At 39.3% G+C, this 12423-nt stretch overlaps 1 protein-coding gene across 1 annotated transcript in view; it reads right to left on the bottom strand.

Moving 5' to 3' along the window:
* The window catches only part of CFAP77 (cilia and flagella associated protein 77), a 229178-nt gene that overhangs the window by 101134 nt on the left and 115621 nt on the right, over positions 1–12423 (bottom strand). The window contains exons 2-3 of the mRNA XM_007475199.3: positions 5518–5617; positions 3738–3966 (exon numbers count right to left, since the gene is read on the bottom strand). Coding sequence (XP_007475261.1) covers positions 3738–3966; positions 5518–5617 — 329 coding nt within the window. The remainder of the gene's footprint in view (positions 1–3737; positions 3967–5517; positions 5618–12423) is intronic.

Raw genomic sequence — 12423 nt, 5'->3', positions numbered from 1 at the left:
TGCCATTTCCTTCTCCAGCTCAGTCACACAGCTAGTAAGTATCTGAGGACACATTTGAATTCAGGTCCTTCTGACTCTAGGCTTGGTACTTTATGCACTATACTACCTAAATGTAAACATACACACACACACGTGTAAATGATTATAAATTCTGAATTGCTCATCTTTTTTTCAGCAGGTGGCCACATATTTCATCCCTAGTCCTCTAGTGTTTATCTCTATAATATTGTCAATACATAAATTATTATCCTGGTTCTTTTCACTTCAGTCCTTATCCTTGAATAATCCTTATATAAATCTTCCCAGGTTTCTCTAAAACTATTCCCTTCATCATTTCTTATAATACAATAAAATTCCATCACATTTGTATATCATAACCTGTTCAGCCATTCCCCACTGATCATTTCCTCAGACTATCATTCCATTTCATTTCATATTATTTTTCTGTTTTTTCATTCTTTTGACTTTAATTTTTCTTGATGTCTCATGAAGCCATTAGCTTCTATTTCCCCAATTCTAATTTTTAAAGAACGAATTTCTTCCATGACCTTTTGATCTGCCTTTTCTATTTGGTCCCTTCTACTTTTCATGAAACTCTTTTCCTCATTGGATTTTTGTGCCTCGTTTACCAGTTGACCAATTTTGCTTTAAAATTTTTAAGCTGTTGTTTTCTTTTTGTATTACTTTTATTTATTTTCCCCATTTTTCTTCCATCTATCTTATTTGATTTTTTAAAATTCCTTTTTGAGTTCTTCTAGAATTGAGACCAATTCCCATTTTTCTTTGAAGTTTTGCATGTGGTCTTTTGGATCTCACCATCTCCTATTGATTCTGTGTTTTGCTCTTTGTTCCTACAGAAATTTTCTAGGGTTAAGTGTTTCCTTTGCTGTTTTCTCATTTTCCCCAGCCTTTTTTTTTGCCTGAAGACTGGGAGTTTTGAACACTGCTATTTCTGTCTACTCCGCTGATGGCTTACAGGTTTCAACACTCAGAACTTTTTTGCCCTGGGGCTAGGTCTTTACCACAGCACAGGCTTGAAAGGGCCTAGCACCATGGACTTTTGGGTCTCACTGTGGACTGGTGCCAGAGCCTGGGACTTTAAGGGGTTGGTCTGGGTTCAGGGGTGCTCTGCTTTGGTGGTATAGGCAGGGTCCTAGGATCCTGAATTTAGCCTATGTTCAAGCTAGGAACCTGGTACAATAGGTGGGTGTGCTGGGCCAGGCATTCCTCTGTGCCAGTTTTGCTTTCAGTTCCCCCTTATCCCATGAAAATCCCATGAAAATCGACTCTCTCTCTCTGCCTATCTCTCAAGTTGAACCTAGTGGGAGAGCCCCCTCACTCAGACTTGCTGTTGGTTTTTTACTCTTGTCATTTTAAGGTGCTCTCTAAACATTGGTTTGGAAGAATTGTCAGTGTTTTCAACTTTTGCTGCTACTAACCTGCCATCTTGGCTCCAGCTTCATTTTCTCCCATTTCAAAAAGAGTTATAAATGTTCATATGTCTTTAGAGTTTTGTATGTGTGTGTGTGTGTGTCTGTGTTTAGGATTGATCTCTCCCTTAATCTACTCTCTCTAATTCCCTATTCTCCCTTCTCCTCGTTCCTTCCTATTTTCCTGTTGAATGAAATGTGTTTCTGTACCCATCACTCTGTGTTTATTCTTCTTTCCTTTGACCAATTCAGATAAGAATAAGATTTAGCTCTCTTCTTCTTGTTTTTATAAACTTCTACTTATGTACCCTGATCATGTAAGATAGCTTTCTCTCTTTTTTCTCTTTGTTCTCTCCCTGCTTTTTCCATTCTTCATTTAAGATTATTAAGATGTAACAGAACCACTTCCTAGGTCCTCTGTCTAATTAGACTCCTATGACCCCTGATAATGATAAGGTTCAGACAGGCTTCATATATCAACTTCCCATATTAGACTGTAAGTAGGTTATCTTTGTTTTGTCCCTTGTCCTTTTGTTTCCCTTTTTATGTTTCTTTTGACTCCTATATTTGCGTTTCAAATTTTTATGCATTTCTGGCCTTCTCATCAGAATGCTTGGAAGTACTATATTTAATTAAAGGTCCATTTTTATCTCTGTAGGATTGTGCTCAGTTTTTCTAAGTTATTATTTGCTGTAAGCCTGAATACTTTGTTTTCTGGAATATAGTATTCCAAATTCTCCTTTTACAGTGGCAGGTGCTAAATCACATGTGAATTTGACTAAGGTTCCCAGGTACTTTAAATATTTCCTTCTAGCTATTTAAAATATTTTTTCTATAACAGAAAGCTCTAGATTTTAGCTATAATGTTCCTGTGAATTTTCATTTTAGAATTTCTTTCAAGAGATGACAGGTAGATTCTTTCTATTTCTACTTTTCCCTCTGGTTCTAAGAGGTCTAAGTGGTTTATTTTATGATTTCTCAAAATTATGATGTCTGGACTCTTTTTTTTAGGTAGTCTAAGGATCAGATTTTTCTTCTTGATCTATTTTCCAGGTCAGTTGTTTCTGCTATGAGATACCTTACATTTTCCTCTATTTTTTCAGTCTTTTGACTTTGTTTTAATATTACATTATGGAATCAGTGACTCTATTTGGTCTAATCTAATTTTCAGGGAGTTTGTTATTTGGGAACAGTTTTTAACTTCTTCATGCCAAGCTGTTAATTCCCTTTCCAATTCTTTCTCTTATCTCTCTCACTTCTTTTATGTACAACAGATTAGTTGGAACCCACTGATAGTTGCTTACTTCTGTGTCTTTGTTCATTCTTTTTTTCCCCTTACCCCTACTATAGCTCTCCCATACATATATACCTACACATCCCTCAAGGGCCAGTTCAAATTCTGCCTTCTCCATGAGACTTTCCCTGATTTTCCCAAATAGAAATAATCCCTCTTCAGAGCCCATATAGTACTTCGTAATTTTTTTCATGGGATTTTCACAGTCCAAAGTGGGTGAGATAAAGCTCTTTGTGAAAAAATGAGGCTGAACTAAACAAACAAACAAACAAACAAACTAGGTCATTGCCATCCAAAGTATTCTCAGACCCTATTTAAACATGGAAGCTAAGGGAGACAGGGTCTTGATAGTATCAAGAGAGACTGTGTCCCTTCTCCCAAAAGGAAGAAAGAAGACAGGTAGATAGAATCAGAATGATTAATGAATCCATGAATGCAACCCTTGCCCCCAAAGGGAATTATACCAACCATTGTGGTCATCTTGAACTAGGCTTACTCATAACTAGAATATTCAAAAGCTAACTTTGTTTTTGAATTTGCTTATTCTATATCAGCACCTTTGCCCCCCACCCCAAGAATAAAACAGTACTACCTTAATCAGGTTAGCCACTGGGACCTACACTATAATTTTGGACAGTGCTAGGGTTTTGTTTTGTTTTTCGAAACTAACATTCACTTTTACCACTCAGAGAACAGAAGTAATAGGCTGAGAAACTGAGTGGTCCTCAAAGCTGACTGACACATATATCCTTGTATCTTTTTTTGTATATAAATACCATTGGTGATTTACATATTATAAAAAAAACACCTCATAGTTAAATTGAAGGAGTATGGGGCTATGCTTTGATTCTTTTAAGCCTCAAACTATACTAACTCACTTGGGAAAATAAACTAATATTCTTATTAACCACCCCACACACACACACCAGTTTTTTTGGCCTGTGCTCTGTTTCTACATGTTGGAATAGTGCCCAGAGGGAAAGATGGGGCTTTGATTATAGGCCAGACCTTACCGTGACCGGATTCCAAAGATCATATCTGGAGGAATAGATGGCAGATCCTTTTTGGAACGCCTCTCATCCTTGTCATTCCTTCGGATATCATTGAGTTGGCGGTATAAGCAATGTTCCTTGGCTGTCACCAGACCAGCCTTGACTGCACCTCTGTTCATGGCAATAAAATCCCGAGTCAAAGCTTGGGGGGAGGTTGGTTGTGGCTTCAAAACATTCCAGTGTCCAATGGCTATGAGGAAAGGGAGACAAAAAGATAATGGCAAAATTCCTCTCATCCTAGATTCGAAGTGGTAAGGTCCTTCAGGGGTCATCTAGTTCAATCTCACTCTATTAGACACAGAGACACTGAGGGCAAGAGATAGTTAGCCCCTTGCCTAAGGTCATTTAGGCAAGAACCTGGACATGAATGAAAAGCTTTATGTCTCTAGATTGTTACAAGGGAATCACTTTAAAAGACTGATATATATTAATTTAAGGTCGCCAAGGAATTCAGCTATGTAATTCCTAAATGAAAACTCAAGTTTGCAGTCAATCTTTTATGGAGTTTAATTACAATAGGAGGAAGAGAGGAATTAGAGATAGAGAGAGAGAAAAAGGGAGAGAAAGGAATAGGGCTTAAATACCCCTTCTGTTTAGGCTGGGCCAAAAGGCCCAAGCCCTTAGGTAGCTGGGGCAAAGAAAGGAGATCAGTCCCTATTACTCACGTGACCAAAATGGAGAAACAGTCTCAGAGGCCCCCACCTTTAGCTTCCTTCAGAGCAAGCTTCTCAGAGTACAATGCCACCACTCCGATCAACTCCTCAACCACACCGAGTCTTCAGCCCCCCCTCATCTTTAAGGAAACCATCCAAGTTGCCTCCCCTCAGTTCTCACATCTACCAATCACTGTCCATCAATTTCCCTGTGCCAATGGAGGCTCTAGCTTAACCCAGGACCGCCCAGAGGCTTTGCACATGTCTGTTGAAGGTCATATTTTCAAATGATTAAATCTTTGCTCCTTTGCTACAGCCCTTTCTAAATCCTGTTAACCTGAGTAGGGTAGAGATTGGAATAATTAAATTTTGATCTAGGCTGCAGCCCTTACTCAATCCTGTTAGGACTGAATAGGGTGGAGAATGATTCCAAGTATCTCCATTGTATCAATTCTAAAATCAATCATGACTCAAAGAAATTCCTGTTCTATGCTTAAGCATAGGTCAAAGTCCTTTCCATTGTTCAGCAAAAGGTTTCTGTCCTAAAGTAATCTTAAGAAGGGAAGAGAAGGAACCTCCCATGCCAATGGGGTTCCCATTCCAATAGACTATCAGTAAGAAATTTTCCAAGTATGAAATATCCCAATGGTGAAATTTCCAACATTTATAAGTCTAAGGAATTTTGAGGTTTACAAGATTCAAGCAACTCTTTTCACCATACCACGATGACTCCCAAAATCAATACTGAATGAAAGATAAAAAGAATGAATACATGAATGAGATTTTTAAAAGACCAATTAAGTGGCTAAGACCCATGATATCTGCCTACTCTTCTAAGCTAAGACATCTCTCTGGACATGACCTCTTGCCCATGAAAACCCATGGAACCTCACAGGTACCACCTATTTGGCTGAATCCTTAATCTTTGTCTCTTCTGACTGGACTTATTCTACTGCTTCCCATATCTCAGTGGGAAACAACTAAATGAACAATCATGGCCCACCAGGTTAAGGGAAAAAATGTTTGCCCTCACATCTGATCCTTTGGCTCACTCATTCCCTTCAACATGTAAACTTGTACCATCTTACCTTCTGGGACTCCTCCATCCGTCCCACGAACATACAGTCCATAGTTAAAATTAATTCCAGGCAGAGCACTACTCCTTTCCTGAGGCTTCCCAAGTTCGGCCTATCAAAGAAAACAATGGGAAGAAAAGTAAAGAATTGAGAGTCATGTCAAGAAGCCAATCAACAGGCAATATAATATAGTCACAAGAGTGCAAGCTCAGGAATTAGGAGGCCTAGGATCTATTATAGACTTTCATTAACTTTCTGTATCTTTTATTTCATGTCCAAGGCCCTTCATAAACTGCCCCTACACATGTATACATCTTTTCAATTGTCTTAAACCTTATACCACTCCTCCCTACATGCATTTTACACTCTAGTGACAATGGCCTCTTTCCCCCTTCCAACAAGACACTCTTATCTCCTGACTGTGGGCATTTTCATTGGCTGTCTTACATGCTTGGAAGGCTCTTCCTCCTCAGCTCAGCCTTCTAATGTCAATCATCACTCTTTCTACCTTGCCCCTCTCCCTCTCCATGATGATGATGATGATGATGATGATGATGATGATGATGATGATGATGTGCAAAATGAAGGAGTTGGACTCCTGACTTCCTTCAAGTCCTAGTTAATGTCCCATGTTCCAGGAGAAGCCTTTCTAATCCTGTTTAATGCCAGCATCTTCCCCTGTTGACTATTTCCAGTTTATCCTTTATAAATATTCATAATTGTTTCCATGCTATCCACCTCATTAGTTTGTTTGTTTGTTTGTTTGTTTCTAGAGAGTGAGAACTATTTTTTTCCTATCTTTGTGTTTCTAGCACTTAGTGCAATTACTGGCACATAGTAGGTATTTTGAAGCTATAAAATGAGGGTATTTTATTAGATGATCACTTTCTGAAAGCCCTTTCCAGAATTATAGTGCAATATACATTGGGATTCCAGGGATTCAAATTGTTAGGGACCTCCAAAGTCATCTAATTCAGCTCGTGCTTGAATAAGAGTCTTTCTACATTATCTTCTACAAGTGGTCCTTCAGGGTCTATCTACTTAAACACCTCCAAAGATGGAAAATGGCCCACCTCCCAAGGAAGCCCATTCCACTTTGGAATTCTGCTCTAATTGTCAGAAAATGTTCCCTTCCATGAAGCCTACTATGAAGATTAAATTTAACTCTCCCCTGATTGTGAAAATGAAATTAATTAACTCTCTCCTGATTGTGAAGATTAAATTATAACCCCTGCCCATTTTTAGATTTAATCACCAAAAGTATAAACACCCTACTTAAAAGTTGAGGGGAGACTTCCAGTCAAGATGGCGGCTTAGAGAAAGCTAAAGTTCAGATCTCCTGAAACCCTTCCTTACCGATCTCAAACCAAATGCTCCTAGGGCACCGAAATTCAAAACGATCAACAGCATAGACCCCGGGAGTCCTCCTCCTGGACCTGGACCTGGATCAAAAGGTACGGCCCCCCCAAGCCAGAACCCGAGACCACTCAGACCTAAGGGGTAGGCAGAAGGAAGGTCCTAGGACCCATCCCCCCCAACCCAGAGCTCCGAGTCTCGAGTCTGAGGCAGCAGAGGCAACCTCAGAACCCCATGGCCTGCTATTTTGAAGGCCACATCCTGAAAACAACCTAACCCAGTCGAGGGGGCACCCAGACAGCAGGGAAACAGAGAGGGATGGGGGAGCTCGTAACTCCCTGGGAGGAGCCCTCAGAGCTCCAGGAAGCCGCAGCCCCTCCCCCTCAGAGAGCAGGGTCGTCTGGAACAACAACAACCCTCAGGGCTGGCAAAAGGGCCTCGGGAGCCGGCTATTCTGAAGGCCACATCCTGAAAACAACCTGACCCAGTCGAGGGGGCACCCAGACAGCAGGGAAACAGAGAGAGGGGGGAGCTTGTAATCCCCTGGCTGGATCCTTCCATCGGAGTCTCACGAAAAAAGTTCCTGCCTCAAGGCATACTAAATTCAACCCAGGGAAAGCTAATCTCATTAGGAGCCCTCAGAGCTCCAGGAAGCCACGGCCCCTCCCCCTGGCTAAGGCACAGGAACAAGGGCCAAGCTAGGCTTAGAGCGTGGAAGTAAGGCAACGGAGAAGCATCAGGAGGGTGCTGAGGTGAGGAGGGCAGTAACAGGGACACACCAGCAACTCCTGGCTTCCTGGGAAGACAGAACAACAACTGCATAGAACAGACAACCTGCCTAGGGCTACAGAGATAAGAAGAGCTAATCCTCCCCACTCAGATAGAGATGGCAAACTCCACAGAAGCACAAAGGTCCCAAAATTAAAAAAAAAAAAACAGAAGAAGGGGGCGACTTTGGACATATTTTATGGAGCAAAAATACAAAACACAGAGGAGATAGAAGAGGAAACTCAAGCAAATGCTCCGAAACCTTCCAAAGGAAATGGAAACTCTCCACAAACCCATGAAGAATCTGAATCTGAAATGATCAAAAAGATGGAAGCCTTCTGGGAGGAAAAGTGGGAAATAATGCAAAAGAAATTCACGCATCTACAAAACCAGTTTGACCAAACTGTAAAAGAAAACTAGGCTTTAAAGCAAGAACTAATAAAGCAAAGCCAAAACACCAAGAAATTAGAAGAGAACATAAAATATCTCACTGACAAAGTGACAGATTTGGAAAATAGAGGGAGAAGAGATAATTTAAGAATAATTGGACTTCCAGAAAAGCCAGAAATAAACAGCAAACTCGACATCGTAATACAAGAGATAATCAAAGAAAATTGCCCAGAGATTCTAGAACAAGGGGGCAATACAGCCACTTACAGAGCTCACAGAACACCTTCCACACTAAACCCCCAAAAGACAACTCCCAGGAATGTAATTGCCAAATTCCAAAACTCTCAAACAAAAGAAAAAATCCTACAAGAAGCCAGAAAAAGACAATTCAGATATAAAGGAATGCCAATCAGGGTGACACAAGACCTTGCAAGTTCTACTCTAAATGATCGTAAGGCATGGAATATGATCTTCAGAAAGGCAAGAGAGCTGGGTCTTCAACCAAGAATCAGCTATCCAGCAAAACTGACTATATTACTTCCAAGGGAAAGTATGGGCATTCAACAAAATAGAAGATTTCCAACTTTTTGCAATGAAAAGACCAGAGCTCTGTGGAAAGTTCGATATCGAAAATCAAAGAGCATGGAATACCTGAAAAGGTAACTATGAAGGAAAGGGAAAAGGAGAAAAATGTTATCTTCTTCTTTTACTCAAACTCTCTTCTATAAGGACTACATTTATATCAATCTATGTATACTAACATGTGGGGGAAATGTAATGTGTAAATAGGGGGAAAAGAAAGACCAAATAGAATAATCGTTCTCACACAAAGATTCACATGGGAAGGGGAGGGGAAGAAAAATCCTATAAGAAGGAGAGGAAGAGAGTTTTTACTTAAACCTTATTCTCAGGGAAATCAACTCTGAGAGGGAAAAACATCCAGATCCATTGGGATCTTGAATTCTATCTTACCCAACAAGGGTAGGGAGAAGGGAAAACCAAGGGGGGGGGAGGGGGAGAGGGAAAACAAAAGGGGAGGGAAAAGGGGGGGAAGGGGAGGGAACAAAAAGGGAGGGACAAAAAAGGGAAACATATCAAGGGAGGGGACAAGGGGGACCAACTTAAAGTAAATCACTGGACTAAAAGGTAGAGCCGAAGAAGAAAAGGTTAGAACCAGGGAAGGATATCAAAATGCCAGGGAGTCCACAAATGAGAGTCATAACTTTGAACGTGAATGGGATGAACTTACCCATAAAACATAGACGAATAGCAGAATGGATTAGAATCCAAAACCCTACCATATGTTGTCTTCAAGAAACACACATGAGGTGGGTTGACAGCCACAAAGTCAGAATTAAAGGATGGAGTAAGACCTTCTGGGCCTCAACTGACAGAAAGAAGGCAGGAGTGGTAATCATGATATGTGATAAAGCCAAAGCAAAAATAGACCTGATCAAAAGGGATAGGGAAGGTAATTATATTTTGTTAAAAGGGACTTTAGATAATGAGGAAATATCACTAATCAACATGTATGTACCAGATAATATAGCACCCAAATTTCTAATGGAGAAACTAGGAGAATTGAAGGAAGAAATAGACAGTAAAACCATATTAGTGGGAGACTTAAACCAACCATTATCAAATTTAGATAAATCAAACCAGAAAATAAGAAAGAGGTGAAAGAAATGAATGAAATCTTAGAAAAATTAGAATTAATAGACATATGGAGAAAAATAAATAGGGATAAAAAGGAATACACCTTCTTCGCAGCACCACATGGCACATTCACAAAAATTGACCATACATTAGGTCACAGAAACATAGCACACAAATGCAGAAAAGCAGAAATAATAAATGTAGCCTTCTCAGATCACAAGGCAATAAAAATAATGATCAGTAAAGGTACATGGAAAACCAAATCAAAAACTAATTGGAAATTAAACAATATGATACTCCAAAATCGTTTAGTTAGAGAAGAAATCATAGAAACAATTAATAATTTTATCCAGGAAAATGACAATGGCGAGACATCCTTTCAAATCTTTTGGGATGCAGCCAAAGCGGTAATCAGAGGTAAATTCATATCCCTGAGTGCATATATCAACAAACTAGGGAGAGCAGAGATCAATCAATTGGAAATGCAAATAAAAAAACTCGAAAGCAATCAAATTAAAACCCCCCAGCAGAAAACCAAACTAGAAATCCTAAAAATTAAGGGAGAAATTAATAAAATCGAAAGTGATAGAACTATTGATTTAATAAATAAGACAAGAAGCTGGTACTTTGAAAAAACAAACAAAATAGACAAAGTACTGGTCAATCTAATTAAAAAAAGGAAGGAAGAAAAGCAAATTAACAGCATCAAAGATGAAAAGGGGACAACACCTCCGATGAAGAGGAAATTAAGGCAATCATTAGAAATTACTTTGCCCAATTATATGGCAATAAATACACCAATTTAGGTGATATGGATGAATATATACAAAAATACAAACTGCCTAGACCAACAGAAGAGGAAATAGAATTCTTAAATAATCCCATATCAGAAAATGAAATCCAACAAGCCATCAAAGAACTTCCTAAGAAAAAATCCCCAGGGCCTGATGGATTCACCAGTGAATTCTATCAAACATTCAGAGAACAGTTAATCCCAATACTATACAAACTATTTGACATAATAAGCAAAGAGGGAGTTCTACCAAACTCCTTTTATGACACAAACATGGTACTGATTCCAAAACCAGGCAGGTCAAAAACAGAGAAAGAAAACTATAGGCCAATCTCCCTAATGAATATAGATGCAAAAATCTTAAATAGGATATTAGCAAAAAGACTCCAGCAAGTGATCAGAAGGGTCATCCACCATGATCAAGTAGGATTTATACCAGGGATGCAGGGCTGGTTCAACATTAGGAAAACCATCCACATAATTGACCACATCAATAAACAAGCCAAAAAGAATCACATGATTATCTCAATAGACGCAGAAAAAGCCTTTGATAAAATACAACACCCATTCCTATTAAAAACACTAGAAAGCATAGGAATAGAAGGGTTGTTCCTAAAAAAAAAAAATTAAGGGGGGGGAGATCTGCCCATTTGTAGATCTAATCACCAAAAGTGTAAACATCCCACTTCGTCATTAGGTGAGAGGTCTGTGGCCCACCTGTGCAATAGTGGGTGACGAATCAGAATCCACTGACTGCCTCCTGGGCAGTGCTAAGCAAGGCTTTAGACTATGATTTGTCCATGTAAAAAGTGGAAGAAGACACAGGAAGTGATGCAAAAAAAAAGTGTCTTTAAAAGGGAGTGATAACTTCCAGAGTTCAGTTTTTACCTGGAGTTCTTCATTCTTTGGAGTGGAGGCTAGTGGAGAATCTGCTGACTGTTCCTAGTGAGGCTGTTCTAAAATCTCTTCCTTTGGACTGACATGTGGTGAGTGAAAAGCTGACTCTTAACTGCTGGATATTCTTAAAAACTAGCCTCAGGAGAGACTTACCTCTTGGAAGAGACTTCCCCAGGTCCTCGGGAGGCCTAAGGACTAGCTCTCCCTGCCCCAATTGAGTCAGGGCCTTGGAGTAAATTACTTAGTGCTTAAGCTAGATATCTTACCCTATCCTCTCTCTGATTTTCTTACTTCACTCTTTCTATATTTTGGAAATAAATCTCTTTGGAATTATAAATTCCTGATGACCCTATTTTTAAATATATCGAGTTCAACCTTTTTATATAATTAACCCTTTTTTCCCCTTACACTACACTCTAGGTATTTACTGCATAACACATAGTATAGTCATGTGTATACTGGAGGCCTCTCCAGAGCCTATGTTTCATTTTCAGTGTGAAAATTTTTACCTAAAAAGATACAAAAAATATAAAAATCAGGGCTAAGACTTATCTAGATTTAAGAAAGTAATGGAAAATAATAATGAAGATTAAACTTTTAGGTGTGGAGTGCATTTTTTGGGGAGAACTAATTGTTAAACATTTACTAGCACTCTCCTGTTATAAGACACTGACTAGGCACCCGGGAGAACTTACTTTTATTTTTTAGTATATAACATGGACCATATTCCATAGGAGCTGATAACTTAGTTGAGATTACGTGTGCATGTGTGAAAAATTAACTACTGCCAAAAGTCAGTATGTAAATGCCATATGAATCAGAGAGAGACACCAGTATATATCGAAATTCAGGTAAGGGAGAGAACTTGGCAAGGCTTGGGTTGTGACAAAGGAAGTGAGGCCTAAGTTCGCCTTTAAAGTATGGGCACACATTTGATGCCTTTGACAGAGAAGATATTCTAAGCACAAAGAATGAGTGAGCAAAGATGTGGAGGCAGGAATAAACATGGCATGCTCAAGCAAAAATTATGAAACTAAGTCAGAATTAAAACCCATGCC

The sequence above is a fragment of the Monodelphis domestica genome, chromosome 1 (assembly GCF_027887165.1).
Source record: "Monodelphis domestica isolate mMonDom1 chromosome 1, mMonDom1.pri, whole genome shotgun sequence".
NCBI classification, from domain to species: Eukaryota; Metazoa; Chordata; class Mammalia; order Didelphimorphia; family Didelphidae; genus Monodelphis; species Monodelphis domestica.
Note: the sequence above shows the minus strand (reverse complement) of the source record. Positions and strands in the feature narration are given on the sequence as shown.